Source organism: Arvicanthis niloticus, unplaced genomic scaffold (genome assembly GCF_011762505.2).
Source record: "Arvicanthis niloticus isolate mArvNil1 unplaced genomic scaffold, mArvNil1.pat.X pat_scaffold_299_arrow_ctg1, whole genome shotgun sequence".
Lineage (NCBI taxonomy): Eukaryota > Metazoa > Chordata > Mammalia > Rodentia > Muridae > Arvicanthis > Arvicanthis niloticus.
Window position 1 is genome coordinate 2050 of NW_023045957.1, and position 25538 is coordinate 27587.

Genomic DNA, 25538 nt, shown 5'->3' on the forward strand with positions numbered 1-25538 from the left:
CGACAGCCTAATGCGAGGGCTGGTTTTAATTACCAGTGTGGATAGAGTCACAAACGCTGCTCAGCCTCTGACCAGCAAGTACCCGTGAAGTAAGATTTTTAAACATCCACGTTTACAAGTACTCTTCCTTAAAGTTATAGGAACAGACCTTTTGGGATGCCAGTTAGTTTCTTTAAATGCACAAATGGCGAAGATACTGAAACGGACAAACTGAAGCCCCTGCCCTTAGTTAGCCCAGCTTAGCCACTCACTGAGACACCCATTTATAACAGGAAAATGGTTCACCTTGCTTTTTGGCTTGCATCTCATTCAGAAGCCTCTCTTTCACAACTTTGATAGCTGTGTTAGTGGCTTCAGTTATGGTGTCTTTTATTAGCTTTTCACGGGCACTGTCAAAACGTGGCTGAACGAGTTTAGCATAGTCAATTACCTGCAGAAGTAATCAAGACAATTAGTGTAATCACAAGGTACTTGGGATATAAAACACATTTCCTTCCTTCCTTCCTTCCTTCCTTCCTTCCTTCCTTCCTTCCTTCTTTCCTCCCTCCCTCCCTCCCTCCCTCCCTCCCTCCCTCCGTCCCTCTCTTCCTTCCTTCCTATCTATCTATTTATCTACATACCTACCTACCTATTTACCTGTCTCCTAAAAATAGGTACTATTTGAGGCATCTTTGGAATTGTGTACAAAATTCACTGATTTGAAAACTATCCCACTTTATTTTCAAATTTTCAAACATCTCTTTTATTATTTTCAGTTATGTGTGTGTATATGGGGTATGGGTGTGGGTGTGTGTGTGTGTGTGTGCGCGCGCGCGCGCGCGCGCGCACAAGTGTCTGTAGAGGTCAGAGGTGTCAGATCCCCTGGAGCTGGACTTGCAGGTGCTTGTGAGCCACCTGATGTGGGTGCCAGGAGCCCAGTTTGGATCCCAGAAAGAGCAAGTGTTGTTCTTCACCACTGAGCCATCTCTCCAGCCACCTGTTCTTAATACTACTAATAATTTATTTATGTTATGTGTGTGACTTTCTTTACTTCATGCATATATGTGCACTATGTGTGTGCTTGGTGCCCTATGAGGTCAGAAGAAGGCATTAGGTTCTCTAAAACTCGAGTTGGGAATGCCCATGCACTGCTGTGTAGGTGCTGGGCCCCAAACCTGGATGCTCTGTAAAGCCAGTAAGTGCTCTTAACCACGGAGCCATTGCTTCAGCCTCCTCCTTCCTTCCTGTGTGTGTATGTGCTGTACCTTCATGTGTGCTTACGCACTACATGCATGCATTGCCCTCAGACTCACAGATGGAATAGCTGGAATGTGCAAAGAAACGGAAGAGTAATGCAGGGGAACGGAGTCTTGGGTTATTTTTAGATCCGTGTGTGTGTGTGTGTGTGTGTGTGTGTGTGTGTGTGTGTGTTATGAGCAATGTGCAATACTGTGTGAGTCATTTGCACACATGCACCTATTTGTGCTCTGGAAATCTATTTAACTGGTTGGTTGGGCTGTTGCTGGGCTGATCATGGGAGCTGTTAATATCCCATACCCCTCCAACTCCTCTCAGAGCAAGTCTCCCTAATTTTAACCATGCTAGTGTGTATCTGATAATCTATCATTTACTTAATGACTAAGGAGGTCAAACATGTCCATGCTTATTGGCCACTCAGATACTGTCTTTTTGAAATGGGTGTTCATCTGTCTTGACCATTTTTTATTATATTTCTTTTATTTTAGAAGTTTCTTACAGTGTTCATGTTTGGGTGTTATTTTTTTGTTGTATAAACACTGTGGGTATTTTCTACCCCTTTGTGGTTACTGTTTAACTTTTTAATAGCATGTGCTCCATTTTACATCTCTGTCTTTTTTTTTTTTAATCCACTGCTCCCTCTTTCTTTTTCTTAGGCTAGAAGGGTTTTTTGTTTTTGTTTTTTAACTTTTTGTTTGTTTGTTTGTTTTCTTTTCAAAGAACCAAAATTTTGTTTCATTGCTTCTTCGTATTTTGTCTTTTAGTCTCCATTTCTTCCCTAACCTCTGTTAGTGCTTTTGGGCTTGGCTAGAACTTGCAAATGAGTCGAAGGCTTGTAAAGACTGGGCATGTCCTGAGGGCAAGATTGTCCCAGTCTTCTCCCCAGGTCCACAGACTTATCTTTCTGAGCCTCCCTCTGACAATGGGATGGATGCTTTCCCCACTCCAACCCCAGTGCCCAGTGTAAAGTTATGAAAACCAAGTGCGACTAAAATTCTACAGATTTAAACAAGGGCTCCACGAATAGTTAGTTACTTTTGCTTTGAAGTGCTCTGCAATCAGGTTGGCCAGCGTTGTTTTCCCTACTTCCTCAGGTCCAAATAAAAAGACTTTGCATGGTGGTAACGGCATAGGTGGTAGGAGGAAGGGACGGGGGTTCAGTGAGAACAATTTTAATGTTTCTTCAGAAGAAAGGCAGTACATTTTACCTAGAAGACTTAAAACACACCGTGAGAGTAAACGATTGAAAGCACCACGGGCAGCTTTAAAATGTAGACTTTGGAAAGCTAACTAACCTCACGGTAAAGTCTGCTGCTCCAGAATAAATGTTCCCATCCTTTAAGGACACCGGACAAGAACGCGCCCACTTGCTTCGGTGCCATCTGTACCTTGGCGCAATGAGTTTATAAGACGACACTGTACGGAATAGTTCTTCCTGTGAACCACAAACACCATTCTTAGGAACATGAACCTAAACTTTGCAGAAATAATTGGAACCAAATATTTGACCTTTATTTGGTAACACTTTACTATTTAAGGAACAGTTTAGAATGTACACTTTGGCTTTGGGTGTGTGTGGTGATTTGAATATGCTTGACCCAGGGAGTGGTACTGTTAGGTGTGGCCTTATTGGAGTAGGTATGGCTTTGTTGGAGGAAGTGTGTCACTATGGGGGTGGGCAATGAAACCCTCCTCCTAACCACATGGGAGCCAGTCTTCTGGCTTCCTTTGGATTGAAATGTGGAATTCTCAGCTCTTTCTCCAGCACCATGCCTGCCTGGACGATGACATGCTTCATGCTATGATGATAATGGACTGAACCGCAGGACCTGTAAGCCAGCCCCAATTAAATGTCCCTTATAAGAGTTGCTTTGGTCACGGTGTCTGTTCATAGCAATGGAAACCCTAAGACAGAAGTTGGTATCAGGAGTCGGGTATTGCTCCGATAACCCTGACCATGCTTTTGTTTGGAAGAATGTGGATTTGGTGACTTTGGAAGCAGTGGAATGATTTAAGTGGGACTTAATGTACCATTATAGTAGGAATATGGAAAACAATGGTGCTGAGAGTGATTTGAACTATGTAGACCTGGCCCAGGTTGTTTCAGTGGAGAAGGATTTTAGTATGTGGCCTAGAGATTGTTTCGTGATATTTTGGTGAACAACATGGCTGCTTTTTGCCATTGTTCAAGGAGTCTGCCTAAGGCTAAGGTGATGAGATTTTGATTAGTTGCCTTGACAAAGGAAGTCTCAAAACAGCCTGGTGTAAATTTTGTTGTGTGGTTACAAAAGTTCACTCTTGGGAAGAACATTTTAATGAAATGGAGCAAGCTGAGAAAGGAAAAATATAAAATGTATGGTTCAAGTAATGAAGGGGTACCAGGAAGTGAAATGGAGCTGAATCCTATGTTCTAGGAGATAAACAGATTCATGGAGTGGTGACTTTAAAGCAAGTTCAGGCATGGTGGCATACACCTTTAATCCCAGGAGACAGAGGCAAGCATATCTCTGAGTTTGAGGCCAGTCTGGTACAGAGCAAGTTCCAAGTAGAGAAAAGCTTAAGTCCAGGCATGATGGTGCATGTCTTTAATCCTAACATTGAGGAAACAGAGCCATGCAGATCAAGGTCAATCTACTGAGTAAGTTCCAGGGCAGTCAAGCTTTGGCAGTGAAGGAGTTGGAAAACAGAAAGCTGGTGAAATGTTATAGAACAAGGGGCCATGTTCCAGCCCCAGAAATCAGCAGAACTCAGCCCTTTAGCCATGAGGCTCTGGCTTTAGAGTCAAGAATAGAAGGGACTACTGGGACAATTGATGCTGGTTAGCTGGGGTTAAGAAATAAGTGGTGATTAAGAAGAGACCAGCATCAGTGAGGTGAAATCTGGGAAGTATTTTCTGAGAGCACAGAGAAGCTGTGTTCCAGAGATAGCCAAGGTTGTACCTCGAGTTTCAACTGGACTTGCTATTGTGTAAGAGTCACTCAGGTGGTACTAGTTTTGAAGGTATGAAGGGGTCATGGAGAGTAGCTGAGGCTGGGCACTGAGAGAGTCTATGGAAAGCCATTGGTGAAGGTACAGCCTCAGTTATAGTTGACAAACCAGGACTGAAGAGGTCATGCAAAGAAGTTGAGGCTTGGCACCATGAAGAGAGGTTATTGGTGAAGCCTAGTTATAGCAGAAGTCCCCAGTGTATTGGAGATGCCAGTACCATGGGATGATCACCAGGAACAGCAGAGACAGTGGAGTGGAGTCAACCAGAGCCTAGAGTGCTACCGTAGGCAGAGCTGGAGAAGTGATGCCAGTCCTTTGGAGAAGCCCAGATCATGTGTGGATCCTAGACATTGTAGCAAGAAGCTGTGAAGTTGAAGTTGTCTTGGAGACCCCAAGATGTTAAGAGATGTCAGAGCCATAGGATACCTGCTGAGGAAAGCTGCTGACAGGGAGTGGTACCAGCCCAGGAGAAAGAAGTGTGGTGCAGTCAACAAAGATGGAAAAGGAATTGGAGATCTGAAGACTCCTTCGATATCAGCCATGGAGATGTAGAATTTGGAGTTTGGCCAGCTGGTTTCCTCTCTTGATTTGGGGATTACAGTTAAGTGATTGGATGGTTCTCAGAAGAGACAGTGAACTTTGGCCTTTTAACATTGTTGAGACTGCTATAGACTATGGGGACATTGGAAGTTGGACTAAATGTACTTTTAAAAATTATGCTATATTTAGGTATGACCCCTGAAGACTTATGTTTGGACAAGCCTATGGCGGCCAGGGAGTAGAATGTAGTGGCTTAAACATGCTTAGCCCAGGGAGTGGCACTATTTGGAGGTGTGGCCTTGTTGGGGTAGGTGTGGCCTTGTTGGAGTAGGTGTGGCATTGTTGGAGTAGGTGTGGCATTGTTGGAGAAGGTGTGGCCTTGGAGTTGGTGTGTCACTGTGGACATGGGCAATGAGACCTTCCTCCTAACCACATGGGAGCCAGAATGCTCCTTGGCTTTGTTGTTGTTTTGGTTTTTCGAGACAGGGTTTCTCTGTATAGCCTTGGCTGTCCTGGAACTCAGAAATCCACCTGCCTCTGTCTCCCAAGTGCTGGGATTAAAGGTATGCGCCACCACTGCCTGGCACTCCTTGGCTTCTTTTGTACAAAGATGTACAACTCTCAGCTTCTGTGCCATACCTGCCTGGATGCTGCCATGCTCCCGCCTTGATGATAATGGACTGAACCTCTGAACCTGTAAGCAGCCCCAATTAAATGTTGTCCTTTATAAGAGCTGCCTTGGTCATGGTGTCTGTTCACAGCAGTAAAACCCTAAGACAGGGGCCACTTCTTGCTTTATACTCATTAAAGATTTAATAAGTTTAGTTTCATTTCTTTAAAATGTCTCCTTCTCCCTCTCCCTCTCCTCCCTCTCTCTTTTTCTCTTTCTCTCTCTGTGTGCACTCACACATGTGCACACTCACGCATGAGTGTATGTGTGCTTGTGCATGTGTGCATGCCTGTGGAGCGCAGAGAATGACTTGGTAACCTCAGTCCTCTCCTTTTACCATGTGGGTTTCAGATCTTAAACTCAGACTGTCAGGTTTGGTGACAGGTACCTTGTCCACTTTAGCAATCTCTCTTGTCCAGTTTTCATTTCTTTAAGAAAATCTTATTAAATGTTACAGATAGTTTTCTCTCGTGTGGTAATAAATATAACAGGGTTTTTTCCTATCATTTACTTCAAAAATCAGAACTTGAAAATGTTTGACTGACAAGGTTTTAAAATATACCAGACTCTTAGTCAATACACTTGAGTCTTATCTGTTTGTTTGTTTGATGGGTCTTACAAACTTTTATGACTGTTTGCCCATAGAATCTGTTTGCATTCTTGTTCTCAATTCTCCTGAAGAAATACCCCAAAGTGAATGACTGGATTCTATGATAATTCACAGTTTAACCTGTTGGGCCTTGGACGAGGTAACTCCATTTAACCTGTTACTTTCAGTCACGTAGGACAGGTAGAGGGCATGATTAACAAGTCTCTACCTCCAGAGATTTAAATATTAATGAATTATCAAAAGGCCAGGGGCGTAGCTAATTAAGTTATTCCCTCCCCTTTCTCCCTTCCCTATAAGACTGGTCTCCCCTGGCTTTTGGCAGGGGAAGCGCACAACACCTGCATCCATTCACCATGCCATGAACAATAAAAGCTTTGGAAAACCGGACTCCACGTGTCCATGGTCTCTCCGCCTGATTCCCAGCTTTTGGAACCCTGGAACCGTGCCGATGCAGCCGGCAAGCCCACCTACAGCTGCGTGAATGTGGGATCCTCCGCTGGCGGCGTGGGAAGCCCTGGTGCCGGACCGCCCTGAGACTCTGTTGCCGGACTCCCTCCCTTCCCCCCGCCCGCGAGATTTCTGCCCCACATAACCTTTGAGGACCTGCTTAGTTATTTTAAAAGTACACGCACCAGTTTTTACCTGTAATAACTATGGTAGTATTCAGTGTCTGCTCAGGCCACAGCAGTACACACAGCAGTATAGTGACCTTCCCCTTTCACAGGCACCTGCTGGCACGCTACTAACATGTCGCTGAGTCCCTCACAGAGCTCCAGGTGCCGGGGTGCTGGCACCCTCCTCTCACCTGGGGAACCTGGGTTCTATCAAAGTGGCATCGGTCACACACTGCTCCCTACCTCCTTTCTCTGCCCCCTGCCTAGGAATCAGGAGCCTTGTTGTAGGGATGTGCTGTGAAGCCTCCCCCATTCTCAAATGGTTTAAGAAGAGACCCCCATTTTTGCTAGTGGGCCTTGACTTACTCTGTTCAGATGCCCCCCCACCCTGCCACCATGCTGTCTGTCTCTGGCAATGGAGCCTGAACTTGTTCCCGAGTTCCTATCTGTCTGTCTGTCTATGGCACTGATAACTCTTGTGATAAACCCCTTACTCCAGTATATTTCTTGAACTCTCATCTGAGACCATTCAATATCTCAAGCAAAAGTGTGAGCAGTTCCAATCTCTCCCATGCTCACTAGCACTGAACTTCCTGGGTTTTGTATGATATACACCTCTGAGGGTGAGGCAGGATGACACGGTACTTCTGATTACCGTTTCCCCATGAGCAGTCACGCTGAATGTGTTTATATGTTCTTTTAAAAGTATTCTTTTTTTTTTTTATTATTTTAAGTTATGTGTAGGCGTGTGAGAGAGCTTATGGGTACATATGGGTGACTGAAGATGCTGGAGGGATCTCTAGGACTGGAGTTACTGATGATTGTGAGCTGTCCCGTGGGTGTGAGGAATTGAACCCAGGTCCTCTAGAAGAGCAGTGAGTGCTCTTATCAACGGAGCCATTTCTCCAGCCCCTCTTCATGTTCTCATTGACTAGTTAGTTGTATGCTTGCTCTGGAGAAACGTCTACTCCAACCCCTGACCCCCGATCTGTTTCTTCACTGTTGTATATCGGGGCATTCTTCATGTATTCAGGCACCAAGCCCTTGTTGTGTGCATGACTTGTAGATGTCACCCTTTACCATGTGGGTAACTTTCTTACTCGGCTGACAGTGTCTTTGCTGGGCAAAAGTTCTAGGTAGTTTTGTTATACGGTTTTTGATGCATCCTGCTTTGTTTGCTTTAGGGAGTACTGGATCCTACCCCAGAAATTCTGTTTAAAGGAGTCTGGGCATTAGTATGTTTCAAAGTTTTAGATATACCACTTTGGTGATTCTCTAAACATCATCTGCCTTTCACTGAAAAGCATCTATCTAGAGTCTTTCAAAGCACGCTGAATCTTGCATATCAACTTGAGCCAAGTAGTTTCATACAATATATTTATCTAACAATAAAGCAAGTGTTCTCAGATTATATTTGAGGACTTATTTTTATTTTATGTGTGTGTTTCCCTGGATGTCTATATGTGCACCTGATGTGGGAAAACTGCTAATTACAGTTAAGGCCAAAGTCTGCCATTGTCCAGATGGCCTTCTGGGGCTCAGTGTGATATGGAGGTCCCCCTTCATTGGCAGGGCTTCCCCTTCTCTGACATTGTTTGGAGTTCAACACCTCCTCCTACACACACACACACACACACACACACACACACACACACACACACACCCCTCTACCTAAAGAATGTCACATAGCCTTAGATTGCAGGTTCAACTTCCTTCCTCCTGATAAGAACCTGTTCAGCTGGTGCCTGAGACTCCCAAAATGCTTCTCCATGCTAAGGAGGCATTACAGTCCCTAAGTCTTCAGCCAGTGACTTTTGTCTATCCCGATGTTCCTGTCCCTAGTCCCCCAAATTATATAAGCCTCCAAGTAAAGTTGATTAGCCTCCCTGTGGCTGGCTGTTCCCTATGTGTACTCACAAGGCTTTCTGACACCTGGTCCCTCTCTGCTTCTTTTTCCCTCAGGGACTGATATTGGCCTATGATCCCCAGGGGCAGTGAAGGTGAGGGTCACACCTGCTGCCTGAGCCAGTCAGAAAAGGTGATCAGATTGCCTGGAACTGGGGTTACAAATGGTTGCAAACCACCATGTGGGCACTGGGAACCGTATCTGGTATTCTTCAGGAGCAGGATGCACGTGTAACAACTCAACTATCTCTCCAGCCTCACAAGGCTCTCAGCATTCATTGGTTATAGAACTTCATTTTGTACCATGGAGATACGACATTCTGATGAACACATTCACAACTCCTGGCATCAAAGCAAAGCACCAACACACGCTCTCATAAGTGTTTCTCCAGACTCTGAGCTCACCTCCCTTCTTCTGCTGGACCAGATTCCACCGGCACTGACCTGGGTTATGTGGTGCCGCATATCAAAATGGTTTCTGCAACTATTAGCCTATTTGAATTTTGGTATCTACTTACACTTTATTAACTTTTTCTACGCATATAGGCTAAGCTAGCCTTCCCAGAATGCATTAAACCTTCAAGCTAACAATGCTTGTGTCTGTTATTTGCACATCTCTGTTTGGTTGCAGTTAGTGTCACTAATCATATTGTAATCAGAATGTAGCTTCTTCCTAGCAGATGTCTTTTTTATTTTTTATCATATATATACATATATGATAAATATATATTATATATATTATGTATGTTATATGTATTAGTGCTCATATCTGCATCTATACTTGCACATCAAAAGAAAACATCAGATTACATTATAGATGGTTGTGAATCACCATGCAGTTGCTAGGAATTGAACTCAGCACCTCTGAGAGCGGCCAGTGCTCTTAAACACTAAGCCATCTCTCCACTCCCAAAAGGGATATCTTTATGGAGAGTTGTCCCTTAGACCTTAGGAGATATGTGCTAGGGACACAACATGGAACAGGCATGCTTTCAAGCAGGTCAGTTGAACTTACAGTATCTATTATGTCAGTCATTTCCTCTTCTGTACCCTGAAGCTTGGTTATGATGGCTGCTCGTCTCATGTTCAAATACTTCAGCCGCTCTATGACCGTCTGAATGTAAAAAACAAACATTTGAATTCATTGGCACTTGGGCATGGCAAATGTTATGAAAAAGTCATGGGCTCATGCTTCTTCTGAGACTCTGTGTGGAATCTGCTCTCAGTCTTTCCTGGCTTCTATGCATTGCTGGAGATCTTTGGTGTTTCATATATATATATATATATATATATATATATATATATATATATATATACACATATACACATACATATATACATATATATACAATATATACACACATATATACATGTATATATAAATATATATTATAGATAATGTATAAATATATAAAACACACAACATACATTTATAAATTTGAATATTATAAATATTTATAAAATTTATAAATATATGATATGTATAATATATAAATATATACAAATATAGTATACTTACAATATATTTTATATATTATATATAATTATATATTATCTATTGTATAATATAATATATATTACATGAACATGTATTATTTAAATATACTATTTATCTTATTATATATTATATAATATGTGTTTATAGAGAAATATATAATCTACAGAAATATATTTAATTATATAAATATATAATCTATAGAAATATATATTTAATTATATAAATATATAATCTATAATATAATTCTATATATAAATAATGTTGATCTTTTGAGGCCAAGTTTCATAAATCTCAGGCTATCCTTGAACTTGTTATGAAGTTGAGGATGATTTTGAGTTGAGACTGCCTGTCTCTCCTTCCTGAGTTTTGGGATTGCAGGCACATGCCACCTGACACAGTGTATGTGGTGCAGGGGATGGAACCTGTGGTTTCATGCATGCTAGGCATGCTCTAACTGGGCCTCTTGGTGGCTTGTATATGCATGGCTGTGCTCTCTCCCTCTGATGTCCCCCTGTGGTGCATGGCTGTGCTCTTTCCTTCTTATGTCACACTGCTGCCTCCTGCCTCTCTCGCTGAGGCCGTACTCCCTAACTGGAATGAACCCTCAAAGACCTCAAGTTCAAATAAGGCCACATCCACAGTCTAAAGTTAGGTCCTTGAAATATTTTTAGAGGATAGATTCTAACCTGTGTCAGTCTGGCCTCTGGCCCTGGACCTCTTTAGGTAGAGGGAAAAGAGCCCAGTGTTGGCAGAGGCAGGTGTTGGAGTTGATGCTGTTACAGCCCATAAAATGGCAAGACTCCAAACCCAGAGGTGGTGAGAATGGGCCTCTTGCAGACAATCTGGATCGAGAACAACCCTGCTGGGGCCTTGATCTGAATTTCCAGAACTGTGAGGGAATAATTCCTGTCCTTTCCAGTCACCTCATTTGTGGGCCTCTTCCATGGCAACTCTAGGAAACTAATGTAGGTAAGAAGTGGGACAATATGGGGGGAAAAAACAAGCTAATACCAGAAATGGTTGATGAGAGACAGTCAGACAGCCAAAAGCAGTGGAGCCTGTGGTAGCCTGGGTTAGCAGCACTCACACTTCAACCTTGTCTGGGTTCCTTGTCAACAGCTTAGTTCATTTTGGGTGGCATGCGCTACCTTAGACCCTTAATGCTCAGCTTCTCCATGTTACTTGCTTTGAGAAATGGAATGTTCTAGAGTGCTAGTACTGGGGCCAGAACACTGGGCAAGTCTCAGCAAGCACACCTTGAAGAAGTCGGCTGAGTATGCTGATGGAGTAGACATGGGTATGAGGACCACAGAGAAGGGCCGAGTTCGTGGGATAGAGCTAACACTTACAGGAAGAATCGTATGAGTGGTAGTGGTGACTGTGGAGTGGTGCCCTGCCAAGCAGTAGCTGTCCAGTTGGACATGCAGCCACTGAATGGTTCAGAGGGAGCTAAGTGTAGTGTACTGGTATATGATTTGGGGGAAAGATCTGGGACAGTACAAAGATTTGAAGTCATACAGTTTTGAGAAGGTATTCAAAGCTCTTGGCCCAAGGGGGAAGGAAAGAGGGGTAGGGCATAGAAGAGCTCATGGAGCCAACTACCCTACCCTCCAGCCTTAGTCCGTAGATCTTTGCAATGTCCAGGCAGAAGCAATGGAGCCATTGTGCAGGGGCTCTTAGAGGCTCAGGGGAAAGGAGGTCAGGAGAGAGGAATGAACAGCCATGGCAGATGTTGCTATTAGATTCAGTTAGATGAAGACTGAACATGGCCACTGGCTTTGGCAAAGAGGAGAGAACGCTCTGTAGTCTTGTAGGCATGTGTTCCATGTGAGGGCTTGTCTCTGGTCTGGCCCCACCACTGGCATCCTGATCATGGTGCCACCCATGAGCTAAGCCACTGTCTTCTCTCTTCTTCCCCTCCGTCCCCTTGCTACGTTGCTGACCGAGTCCCACCAGGTACACTTTCTGAAGCATTCCTCACACTTCCCTCTTCTGCATAATCCTGCTCATTACCAGTGTAGGGCAGGCCACCATCATCTGCTGGATTGACCATGAGAAGCCACAGGTAGCTAACCTACTTCCAGTTTGTCTCCCCTTTACTTTTTCCTCATATGGCAGTCTGAGTAGATTTCCTTTCCTTCCTGGCTTCAAACCTTTCACTGGCTGCCCGTCCCTCACGGTGAGATCTGAACTCTTTAATTGACAGCGTCTCTGCTGGGTTCTTTAGAACTCTGGGGCTAACCCCACACTTCCTACTTCATCCTGATCCCAATTCCTGCAGCTCGCTCTGTTCTCTCTCTCTCTCTCTCTCTCTCTCTCTCTCTCTCTCTCTCTCTCTCTCTCCTTGGGTATTTGTATGGACTCTTCCCTCAGCAGAGAATGTGCCTCACCCACTCCTGACTCAAGCCTTTAGGGTCTGATCCTTACTCATCTGTAAGTGGAATTCACCCAGATGACCGTCAGGTGCTGTCCTATCACATGCTCCTGAAATACCATATACTTCTCGGACTGTAATGCAAACTGTCACTTGTGTATGTATTTTCATCTATAGACTGGATGCTGGGTAAGGGGAGGGACAAATGGATTCATGAGCTTCCATTCGTATGCATTCCCAGAGCCCATCAATATGCCAGATGTGTATGGGATTTTAAAAAAAAAATAGTCACTGTGTTTTGTGTTATTAATTAATTTGTGGCACTAGGTAGTAGACCTGGTATCTCATTCACAACAAAAAGCTTTGGCCATCGTCCTGGTTGTAAGTTTCACACTTTTAATGACTGTGGATGTCAGCACCCTGTTGTGTGCTTCCTGTCAGCCATTTGCTTTTCTTTTTCTTGGAGATACTGTAGCCATAGAGAAATTTTAAATGTAAATGTTGTTTTGCCTTAAACATGAGCAGATAAACAAATGCAACACGGAAGTTTAAAGTGTTGAAATAAAACTTTATGGTAATACACTAGAAATAGAACTCCTTATAAAACAAGCCCAACCGGGAAATGTCTCAGAATTTCTCAACCTCGAGAAATGTCTGAGCCGCACACTCCACTCACCATGAAGAGCTCCTCTGGTGACTTATTCCCATCTAGCTCGATGAGATACTGGGGGTTATGCTCAGCCATTACCTCCTGGAGAAAATCAAAAGGCAAGTTGAATACAAGGGGAGAATCTTAATGTACTGTGAGGAAGTCTTAAGAGCTAATTTGTGCATCTTATGCAGGTTACAATGTGGGCATTTGCAGCATCCAACAGATCTTCCCAAAGGCAGAGCTAGCCTGCCTACCAGGGCCATATGATTGAGGTGCTGGGGTTTGCTCAGTTGTGGGCTTGGTCGCTGAGCTACTCCACGCCCCACGCCACGCCCCCACGCCACGCCCCCACGCCACGCCCGCCACGCCCGCACCTGCTACTGTCCATAATTTTTTTCCTCATGTTTCCTCTACTCTAAAGCTTAAAAGTCCTTCTCCATACAGAAGGCTTGGGGGACATTTTGCAACACATGACTTTGCTAATTTGTTTTGAAAACACAGAAAAGGCTGATTGAAATTTAAATCATGTACTTTTTTCATAACAGCATCATGTAATCAGCACGCTGCCCCTTTTATTACTTTAGGGCGCACCACTTTATAGAAAATTTACGGAACAGAAGAATACAAAGAAAATCGTCTTCAGTCCGTTCACTGAAAGGAGACTATTACTACTGATTCCACCCGTTTTCTATGCCGTGAAGAAATAAAGCTGCTGCATTTTTGATATCATGATGTATATGAAACTCTGGCACCTACTTTTCCACAAACGTTACATTCAATATTTTCCTTCTCTTTACAAGATTATATGAACGTCCCATCCTCACAGTTGTATGGGATCACGGGCTGTGGTTACAATACTTGTTTGACAATCTTTTGCTATTAAGCAGATTATAATATCTTAATTGCTTTAAAGACTTTTTGCTTATCTTTAAAATTAAAAACCCATTTTCTTCAATAATTTCCAGTGTAACTGGACTGACGGCAGCCATTGGGGGAATGCAGGCAAACACACCTTTCACCCTTCCTTCCTTATTCCCCATGCTCACCGTTGACAGAAAGATTGCACACATACAGGTGTTCACCACCACCTACTAAGCATCTCTCACTATATCCGTAGGTGCTGATAACAGGCCGAAAATAAACAAGCTACTTCCAAAAGCAGGCTTTAATGTTCGCAGGTATTAGGCACGGGTTCTTCCAGAAGGCTGGACAGTTCAGAAGTCTCACAAGCAGTGTGGAGGCTGTGCGTCCTTTCCTGCTGTCACTGGGCATTTTAGCTTTGATGGTCTGAGAAGCTGAGTTGAGAAACAGCATCTGTGCTAACTTTTCATCTTGCTGGTGGGGCTCACATTCATATTCCCATCTCTGTAAACAACCTAGTGACTTCTGGAAATCATGTTTACCTTATCTTGTGCAGCATGGAGGTGCTTTGAGGGAGTAAATAGCATGGTTGTGTGAGAGAGAGAGAGTCTTGGCGGGTGGAGTGGAAGGAGAGCCCAGTGGTTAGAGCGCTACTGCTTTTGCAGAGGATCCAATTTTAATTCCTAGCACCTACACGGTGGCTCACAACTGCTGTAGTTCCAGTCCAGGAATCCTGCACCCTCTTCTGGCCTCCTCAGGCTTCTGAATACATGTGGTGCACGTGAATGTGTAACACACACACACACACACACACACACACACTAAATAAGCACACCTTTAGAAACAAAGAGGTGAAAGCCTTTTGTGAGGATTGTTATCAAACAAAGACCCTTGAAAATGCCAGCACTGCAGCAGAGTCCTTCTCACCTCCAGAGCAGTCAGCAGGAGCTCCTTGTAAAGCTTCACAGTGATCTCAATGTTCTCCAGGTAGTCCTCAGGCCTCTGGACGAGGTGCTGAAAAATTTCAGCCACCACCTGCATTTCAGCCATAAATGCCTAAATGGGGAAACACAGAAGGGAGAGTCAGAATTTAACTCTTTAGGAAACCAGTTACTTCATGAGGGGTGTCCCAGAACACCATCTTGTGGTGAGAAACAAGACCAGGAGACAGAATGGAGACTGAGGCCCATTACAGATTGAGCCTCTTTGGGAGTCTTCATCAGAAACTGAATTTTACACCTGGGATGCAGAGGCAGGCGGATTTCTGAGTTTGAGGCCAGCCTGGTCTATAGAGGGAGTTCCAGGACAGCGGGGGCTATACAGAGAAACCCTGTCTAAAAAAAAAAAAAAAAAAAAAAAAAAAACCCACAACGAACTTCTTTAAATCGACTTGAGAACTTGCTATTTTGTTGCTGTTGTTCTCAATAGGCATTCCTTTTGGAGCCGGAGTCTCTGAATACTCGAGCTTGTGGACCGTGCCCTCATGCAGGTTGGGAACCCTGCGTGCTCTTAGATACCTTCAGAATGATTCACAACAGAAGCAAACTACAGCTATGAAGCAGCAAGTGAGATAATTGTATGGTTGAAGTCACCACAACATGAGGAACTGTATTAGAGGGTCACAGCATTAGGAGAGTTTGAGAACCCCTGTTCTAGAAGTTTCAAAGTTCCGGGTCTTACATTAAGGTCTCTGATTCATTCTGAGTTGATGTCTGTGTGGTGTGAAGGGTGAGGGTCTACTTTCATCCTATACCTGTGCACATCTCATCTCCCCGGCACTAGTCACTGAACGTAAAGCCAACATGTTGGCTGCAGCCTTACAGAGATCCAGATGGGTGTGGCCCTGTGAGTTGCCATCTTGGTTCTCTGCTTTATGCCATTGGTCTGCATGTGTGATTTGTGATACTGCCCTTGTGATGGCTCTATAGATTCACTTGAAACCAGGTTCCTGGGACCTCAGGCTCAGGACTGCATTGTCTTCCATGGGTCTTGGGATTTCTTTTTCCTGTTTATTTATGTTAGAATTCTGGCCATTAGAACTTTGGTGAGGATGGGGTGAACCTGCACAGTCCTCTGGTAACAGACATTTCATGCACTGATAATGGGAGACTACAGGACCCAGCTCTCGCCAATAGACAGGTAAGACTTAGACAACATCTAAACAAAATCTAATCTAGACAAACGCTAAAACAGAGACATGCTAGCACTAATAGACATTTACAGAAAGTTTCACTCAAACACAAAAGAATATATATTCTTCTCTGCACTTCATGGGAATTTTTCGAAAACTGACCACATACTCAGACACAAAGCAAGTCTTACCAGATATAAGAAAATTAAAATAACTCCCAGCATCTTATCCGATCACCACAGATTAAAGCTGATATCAATAACAACAGAAACAACAGAAAGCTTATTATAAATTCATGGAAACTGAGCAACTCTCTACTGAGTGAAAAATGGGTCAAGACAAATAAAAAAATGAAAAACTTTAGAAAAGTGTATGAAAATGAATATATATCATATCTAAACTTTGGGACACATGAAAGCAGTTCTAGGAGACACTAAATACCTATATTAAAACACAAATAAAAACAAAACTGGAGAGTTCTCATACTAGCAACTTAACAGCACACCTGAAAGTTGTAGAACAAGGTGAAAAATAATCAAACTGCAGGCTGAAATCAATAAAATAGAAACAAAGAGAACAATATGAATGATCAATGAAACAAAAAGATGGTTCTTTTGAGAATATCAACAATACAGATAAACCCTTATCCAAACTAACTAAAAGTTGAAAAGAGAATACATAAACTAATAATATCAGAAATGAAAAATGGGGGAGATAACAACAGACATTGAAGAAACCCAGAGAACCATGAGAGATACTTTAAAACCCTATACTCCACCAAATTGGAAAATCTAAAAGAAATGGATAATTTCCTTTATAGATACCACTTAATAAAGTTAAATCAAGCTCAGGTAAACAATTTAGACAGATCTAGAATCTCTAGTGAAATAGGAGCAGTCATTAAAAGTCTTCCAACCAAAAAAGGTCAGGGCCAGATGGTTTTAGCACAGAATTCCACCAGACTTTCAAAGAAGAGTTAATACCAATACTCTTCAAATTATTTCACAAAACAGAAACACAAGAAACATTGCCCAATTTGTTTTATAAGGCCACGTTTACCCTGATACAGAAACCACACAAAAATTCAACAAGTTGAATTGAAAGAGGATTACAGACCGATTTCCCTTGTGAACATAGATGCAAAAATACACAATAAAATATTTGCAAACTGAATCCAAGAACACATCAAAAACATCATTCACCATGATCAAGTGAAGGGACTAAGCTCAGAGGCGGGCCGACTCCACAACAGGCTGCCAACTGGCAGTTTGGGAGGCTAGACTTAAGGTCCTGTTTCCCAAAAATGAGAACCTGGATCCAGGAACCTGTGGTCAGCCAACCACAGCCTCAGGCAGCCAATCAGAGGACACCTTGTCATCTGGCCTGAGAATAGGTAGCTAGAAGGAGTAACCAACCCCCTAGGAAGTCTCCAGAGCCTAACCAATTGTAGAATTAGTCAGACCCCTAGAAATAGAGCTGACCAATCCAGGTAAAAGGGCACATACCCCTCCCTGGAATTCCTCTAACTGACAATAAAAGCTGGGTCCACCAGAGGTCTCCATTTCCTAATGTGGTTACCCCTACATATAGGAAATTCAGCTGAATAAACACTTTGCCTTTGCATACTATTTGAGTCTGGGGTATCATTCTTCAGAGATTATTGGACCCTAAAACAAGTAGGTAGGCTTCATCCTGTAGATATATGGATAGCCCAATATAAAACAATCAATAAATGTAACACACTCTATAAACAAATGGAAAGAAAAAAGAACCACATGATCATCCCATTAGATGCAGAAAAGGCCTTTGACAAAACCCAGCACCCCTTCATGATAAAGTTTACAGCAAATTCACAGCCAGATTTAACTTAAATGGAGAGAAATTCAAAGGAATTCCACTAAAATCACAAACAAGACTAGGTTATCCACTCTCTCCATATCTATTCAATACAGTCCTTGAAGTCTTAACTAGAGCAGGGGAGCTGAAGAAGACCAAGGCAATACAAACGGGAAAGGAAAAGGCAGGGTAACTTTATTTGAAGATGATATTATAGTATACTTAAGTGACCCTAAAAGTTCCACCAGGGATCTCCTACAGCCAATAAACACTTTCAGGAAAGTAGCTGCATACAAAATTAACTCGAAATACCAGCAGCTTTCCTAAATACAAATGACAGACTGAAAACGAAATCAGGAAAACAACACTTTTCACAATAGCCTTAAATAATATAGAATCTTTTAAGGTAACCTTAACCAAGGAAATTAAAAACTTGCATGATAAAAGTTCCAAGTCTTTCAAGAGAGAAATTATAGAAGACATCAGAAGATAGATCTCCCATGCAGATGGATTGGCAAGATTAACAAAGTAAAAACGATCATCCTATCAAAAGCAATCTACAGGTTGAATACAATCTACATCAACATTTCAACGTAGTTTTTCACAGATCTTAAAAGGACAATTGTCAACTTCATATGGAAACATACAAGCACACACACACACACACACACACACACACTGAAATGAAAAACAGGATAGTTAAAACAATCCTGAACAATAAAAGAACTAAAGGAGGTCTCACCATTCTTGATCTCAAGTTATACTACAAAGCTATACTAATAAAAACAGAATGGTACTGGCATAAAAACAGAGACATTCATCAATGGAATTGAAGACTGAGACATAAATCCATATACCTATGGACACTTGAGTTTTTGTAAAGAAGTCAGAAATACATATTGGAAAAAAAGACAGCATCTTCCACAAATGGCGCTGGTCAACCTGGATGTCAGCATGTAGAAGAATGCAAATAGATTCATACTTAGCACCCTGAACGAACCTCAAACCCAAGTGGATCAAAGACCTCAGCATAAAACCAGATACACTAGACCCAATAGAAAGAGAGTGATGAATGAACTTGAATGCATTGTCACGGGAGGTGACTTTCTGAATCGAACACTGACAGACCAGGCACTAAGATCAACAATTAAAAAATTAGACCTGAAGAAACTGAAAGGTTTCCATCAGGCAAAGGACACTGTTGGTTGGACAAAGTGGCAGTCTACAGAATGGGAAAAGATTTTTACCACCTCCACATCTGATAGAGGACTAATATCCAAAATATACAAAGAACTCAAGGAATTTGATATCGAGTACCAAATAATCCCATTTAAAACATGGGGTACGGATCTAAACAGAGAATTCTCAGTAGAGGAATCTCACGTGGCTGAGAAACGTGCAATGTTCTGAGCCATCAAGGAAATTCAATCAAACTTAATTTGAGACTCCATTTCACCGCTGTCAGAATGACTAAGATAAAAGCCACAACAAACAACAGCTCATTCTGGCGATGCAGAGGTACAAGGTGAACACTCCTCCATTGCTGGTGGGAATGCCTCAAGACCCAGCTATACCACTCTCAGGCATATCCCCAAAGGACACAGCATCCCACCACAGAGACACTTGCTCGGCTATGTTCATTGCTGCTCTGTTCATAATAGCCAGAAATCAGAAATAGCCTAGATGTCCCTCAACAGTATAATAGATAAAGAAAATGTGGTGTGTTTTAAGAGCAATACTCAGCTCTTAAAAAAAAAATGACATCATGAAATTTGCAGGCAAAGGGATGGAACAAGAAAAAAATAATTTTAGTGAGGTAACTAAGACCCAGGAAGATAAATATGGTATGTATTTGCTTATATGTGTATATTAGCCATTAAATAAATGACAACCAAGCTGTCATCTGTGGATCCAGAGAGGTTAGGCATAAGGGAAGAGAGCAGGAAGGACCCATGAGTATTCCTGGGAGGGGAGAATAGATTTTTGGGGTGGAATGGAATGGGGTTGGGGGGAGCAACAGAAAGAGAAGATGGGAAGGGGGGAGATGGGGTTGGGGGAGGGAGTGAGGGGAGGGACAACTAGAATTGGATAGCATCTGAGGGGTGGTATGGAAACAGTGAAGTGGAAACTTCATGAAGGTGATTCTAATGAAGTCTCCAAAGAATGAGAGAGACAGAACCCCTACTTCCCAGCTCTTGTCACCAAGCAAAGCTTCCCATACCAGGGCTGAGTTTCATCCATTTGAGTTGTTAGCCAAAGGGTCTTATAGAAATCCTCAAACAATCCAGGCTGTTGCCAAGACAATAGGTTGTTCTCCACAAACTGACAGTAGAGCCTCATTGCTGAAGACAACACCCACATAACTCATTGAACATGGAGAGGTCGAGCTGATGCCTACACAGAAACTTCCCCCTTTGTTTTAGTGTCTGATGTGGAAAGGAATTCAGCAGGCTACCAAGAGAGAAATGTAAATGCTTACCCAACCACAAAATCTTTGATCTACGATCTGTCCTAAATATGCTAGGACAATGGTGGCACAGAGCTTGTGGGAGTGACCAGCAGATCTGACCTGACTTAAGGCCCAGGCCATGAGATGGAACCCATATCTGCCTGGGTAGGCTGACATTGCTTGGGTAATCAAGAACCGGAGTCTAGATAGTCCAAAGACCTAGGGTAAAACCAAATACTACTGCTCTTAAAAAAAAAAAAAACGACAATAAAAATGAGCCCTGATGATATTCTGCTATCCTCAGAGATGAGAGCCTTATCAGTCTCCATTAGAGAGCCTTCCTCCTGCAGCAGAAGGGAACAAATACAGAGACCCACAGCCAGACGATTACAGTTACAGTTACAATTACTATTCCTATTCCTATTGCTGCAGCACTATCCACAATAGCCGAATTATGGGTTTAGCCTACGTGGTTATCTATCAATAAACAGAAGAAAATTGTGTCTGTGTGTGTATGTGTGTGTGTGTGAGAGAGAGATATACATATGATATACATAGGCTATACACATGATATACATATGACACACATATACATTACATATACATCATATACACATACATATATGGTGGAATTTTCTCTGTTCAATTAATTTAAATATTAGTTCAGCAGGAGACTTGTGATTGGACAGGGAAAAGGGAGGCGGAGCTAAGAGTTGCAGAGACAGGGAGCAAGACAGGAGAGGAAAGGAGAAGCAAGATGGAGGACGAACAGGATGATTCAGATTCTGCGTGGCTTTAAATAGCCACAGGTAGTTATGAATATCATATAAGGATAGAATAATTGGGGTAAATTGTGTAATCTAGGTGGGCAGCTTGTCCAATTGTCAATTTGGTTCTGGAATTATTGTGTGGGAGTCTTGTGAATTGAGAATGTATTGATATATAAATTTAACTGATTAATTATAAGCTTCTAGAGTTTTGTTTTACTCGGTTACTGGAATGGGGGACCATTAATCACAGGGGGTTTATGGCTGAGAAGGTACAGGTGGCACTGAGACAAGCGAACCAGAGCTGGGAAGACTGTGGTCGATCAGTTACTGGGGTTAGCTTAGAGACAGAGGCGGGCAGAGAGTAGCTGGGTGTAGCGGGGGAACTTGCCATTCCTTTTCCTGCCATAAAGAATGAAATTATGTCATTTGCAAGGAAAACCAGAACTCATCATCATGCTGAGTGAAATAAGCTACACTCGGGAAGGAAAACGTGGCATGTTTTCTTTCATATGTGGAATCTGGATTTAAAAAAAATCAATCAGCTCTGAAATATTAGGGCGACTGTGGAGGGAAAGAGGACCAGTGGGGTGGGGGTGGGGTGGAGTGAGGGCCCGTGGGGGAGTGTGATCAAAGAACATGGTGTGCACACTTGCAAATGTAAAGACAAATCCCATTGTTCTTTGTAATTAATTGCACTAATTGTAATGAGAATATTTTAAAAATTTGAGTAGTTATGAAAACACAGTTATTTTTAGCTATTTCCTCCAGACCACAGGAAAGTAATGAACCTTAATTCTCTCCGCCATCTGCTTTCCTTGCTGTCACGTAATTAGATTAGAGTTTAAAGGTGTCACATGGTGATGACCACACTGGGCCATTACCTCCTCTTCTTCTTGTTCTTCTTCCTCTTCTTCCTCTTCAGATTTTCCTTCCTTGGGGATGTCCTTCTTTTTTTTCCTGCGACTCTCAATGATTTCTGGGTCCCACTGTTCTCTGGTGTATATGTAGCCTGTAGTACTGTGCTGCCGTTGCCCAGAAATTCTTTGGCATAAATCGTAGTCACTGCACTAAAAAACATTTTAAATCATTTAAGACATTTGATTTCCAGGAAGGCAGGCCCACATTAAGCCATGTTAGAGAGATAGACAGAATGATTGTTCCTTTAATGAGATACTGTGCTTTTCCTCACAGAATTCTCACCCTAAAGTGTAGTCTTTTATGAAATCTCACACAGGAAGCTGTGTCTGTCCATTTTTCTGAATTGCTCAGAAAAGTGTAACTTCTCTTTGTTTATTTTTAAAAATTATTTATTATTATTTGTTATGTGTATGGGTGTTTTGCCTGCATATATGTCTGTGCTCCATGTATGTGCCTGGTTGCCCAGAAGAGGGCACTACTCAGACAGCTTGTTTACAGAGACCAGGACCACTGGCTAAGGGATGGTGCTACCCATTGTGGGCTGGGCCCTCCTGCATCCGCTGTTATAATGCCCCACAGACATGCTCACAGGCCAAGCTGAGCAGGGTAAATTCCTCAACGGAGGGCCCTGCTTTCACTTCACTGGTGACTCTGCTTTGTGCAAAGCTGAAAATAAAAGCCAACCAGTGAAGACTGTACCCAAAACTGTAAAATAAACATCTCCCTAGGCTGGCTTTTGCCAGGGTATTTTTTTATCACAGCAGAGATAAAACCAGGAAAATTAGAGCCAAGTTCAAAACTCTAACTTAGTAAATATTTGTCCTTTCGGCCTGTGTCTTCTTTTTTCACCAAGTTCTAATTTCCTGTGTAATCTGCTTTCTACTTCCTTGGACATCATATTTGGTTTTAGCTAACTTACCTTCCTCCTCTGTTAGCAAATATTATTACGTGGGACATTCTTGAGTTTGATCAGGTTTTTTTTTTTTTTTTTTTTTTTAAACAATGTATTTGTTTTTATTTTATGTGCAATGATGTTATGCTTGCAGGTATGTCTGTATGAGGGTGTTGAATCCCCTGGAACTGGAGTTACAGACAATAACTGCCATGTGGCTGCTGGGAATTGAACTTGGGTCCTCTGGAAGAGCAGCCAGTGCTCTTAATCACTAAGCCATCTCTTCAGCCCCAAGACTGTTATTATTTTTTTAATTTGGTCTTAGTGCATAGCCCAGACTTGACCTCAGACTCTTGCCTCTTGCTTAAGCCGCCTGCATGCTAAGATGCTTGGCCATGTGTCACCACACCTGGCCTGCTCAGGATCTTGATTTGTTCCTGTCCCCGCACACTCAGCACAAGGAGGCTTCTCTCACAGATGACCCTGACACGGCCTCACCCTTAGGGCTGAGAACTAAGTATTTTGAGCTGTCATAAGCCCTTTGAGGAGCCAGGCAGTATCTGAACACCAAGCTTGTCACCCATTTTCCTACAAACAAGTAGGCAGAGTATCAAGTTATGGCCACACCCCCACCAGACAGTCGTTGTCACCTTTGTGAGAAGGAAATAGAGGTATCTAAACACCGTCGGTCAAATTCTAGATATATAAAAAGGGGCGTTGAAAGTAAGACCCAGTCCTGACATGATCGATGCCATATGGTGTCCCTTAATGTTTGTACATTTGAGTCATTTGCTTACTCTTTTATTTAATTACTAAAGTCATTAGGAACCATAAGGTTCCATATGGCAGCGTACAAAGTGGTGCCTGGGTGAGCAGCTGCGGTTTGTGCCTTCGTAGGTGTTTGAAAGGGAAACAGGCGACTATAATAGAGAGGTGAGTGAGTCAGAAGAGAGAAACAGGAGAGGCTCCTAGAGAAGCCATGAAGTAAGGCTGTGGGAGAGGGGCCATGGGGGAGGGGCCATGGGGAGGGGCCATGGGGGAGAGGCCGTGGGGGAGGGGTCGTGAGGGAGGGGCCATGGGGGAGGGGCTGTGGGGAAAGGGGTCATGGGGGAGGGACCATGGGGAGGGGCCATGGGGGAGGGGCCATAGGGTAGGGGTCATGAGGGAGGGGCTGTGGGGGAGAGGCCATGGGGGAGGGGTCATGAGGGAGGGGCCATGGGGGAGGGGTTATGGGGGAGGTGCTGCCAGGGCAAGTTCTGGTGAGGCTATGCCCACCCTGCCTTACAAATTAGGATTCATGATTAAGTTATGTTAGTTATGATTAAGTCTGGTGATGGGGCAAGGAAGTGTTTCCGGTGGATGGAGCTTCAGGAACAAAAGCACAGAAGTGTGATACATACATTACTACTTCCAAAACTACCCAGCAAGCGTAAAAATGTGGGCCAGAGACAGGGCTTGGTGCTAAAGAGCATGCACTCCTCCTGCAGAGGGCCTAAGTTCAAGTCTCAGCTGCCAACTCAGGTGGCTCACAGTGGTCTGGAGCTCCAGCACTGGGGGGGAGGGTACTGGTGCCCTCCCTGGCCTTCTTAATGTTAGAACCGAGATCAAATATTAGGCCTAGATTTCCTGGCTAGCCTGCCATTATAAGAAAACGTTCTCATATGTTTCCGCCGTTACTAGGACCCTGAGTTAAGATCATACAGGGTTTTTAAGCCCCAAATCTACAAACATCTGTGCCAAGTTACTTCACCAATCAGGATTTAGGGATAGGAAACTTTTAATGCCAAGATTGATTACATATTCTGTTATGTTCTGTGCCTTTGGAAACCAATCGCAATAGTCAGTAGAACTGTTTTTGCATAGTTACCCACAAGAAGCTTGGACCTAAACCAACCACCCAGCAGCGCTTCCTGCACCTGTGTATAAGCTTTTATGGTATAAGCTGGTCCTGGGATAGACCCCAACATAAGAGATATGCCTGCACCAGTGTAAGAGACTATTTGGAATAAGACTTTGAGTAGCGGTCAAGTACAGGTTGAGTGCCCAAGACCTCCCTGGGAACTGGCATTCTACTTGGCAGAAAGAGATGTGTACATGAGTAACTGACATCCTGGTTGGCAAGTTAAGACATGAATGTTAGACAAGTCTCATGCCACAGTTGAATACTCCAACCAATGGGAGCAGAGTAAGTGTACAACACAGACACGTTCCTAAGGAAATGCCCTATCCCTAAATCCTGATTGGAGAAGTAACTTGGTACAGATGTTTGTGGATTTGGGGCCTGAAAACCCTGTAGGATCTTAACTCAAGGTCATGTTTCAGTTCCCAAGTCTGGACCATGACTCTGGTCGACCAGTAGTCCTGGCGTGGATGCTGAATAAACTATCCCCATCTGACTGAGTTTGGTGTTCCTGTGGTTTGTGAGGCGACTCTTGAACCCCAACACCTAAGTGTCTGCACCCACATGTATAAACCCACACACAGAAAAACTATTAAAAATAAAACAAATATATATTTTTAAGCCTGAAAGCATTTCTTGAACTTAAATTCTCTGAAAAACAAAGATTTGTTGTCCCAGGAAGCAATAACTATCT

The 25538-nt window shown here is 43.0% G+C and overlaps 1 protein-coding gene across 1 annotated transcript in view; it reads right to left on the bottom strand.

The window, feature by feature from the left end:
- Positions 1–285: 285 nt before the first annotated feature.
- Positions 286–25538, bottom strand: part of LOC117701884 (adenylate kinase 9-like) — a gene marked incomplete at its 3' end in the record, with an annotated part of 35490 nt that continues 10237 nt past the window's right edge. Inside the window, exons 7-13 of the mRNA XM_076928176.1 lie at positions 22016–22201; positions 14876–15004; positions 13112–13186; positions 9579–9677; positions 2532–2671; positions 2272–2452; positions 286–430 (exon numbers count right to left, since the gene is read on the bottom strand). Coding sequence (XP_076784291.1) covers positions 286–430; positions 2272–2452; positions 2532–2671; positions 9579–9677; positions 13112–13186; positions 14876–15004; positions 22016–22201 — 955 coding nt within the window. The remainder of the gene's footprint in view (positions 431–2271; positions 2453–2531; positions 2672–9578; positions 9678–13111; positions 13187–14875; positions 15005–22015; positions 22202–25538) is intronic.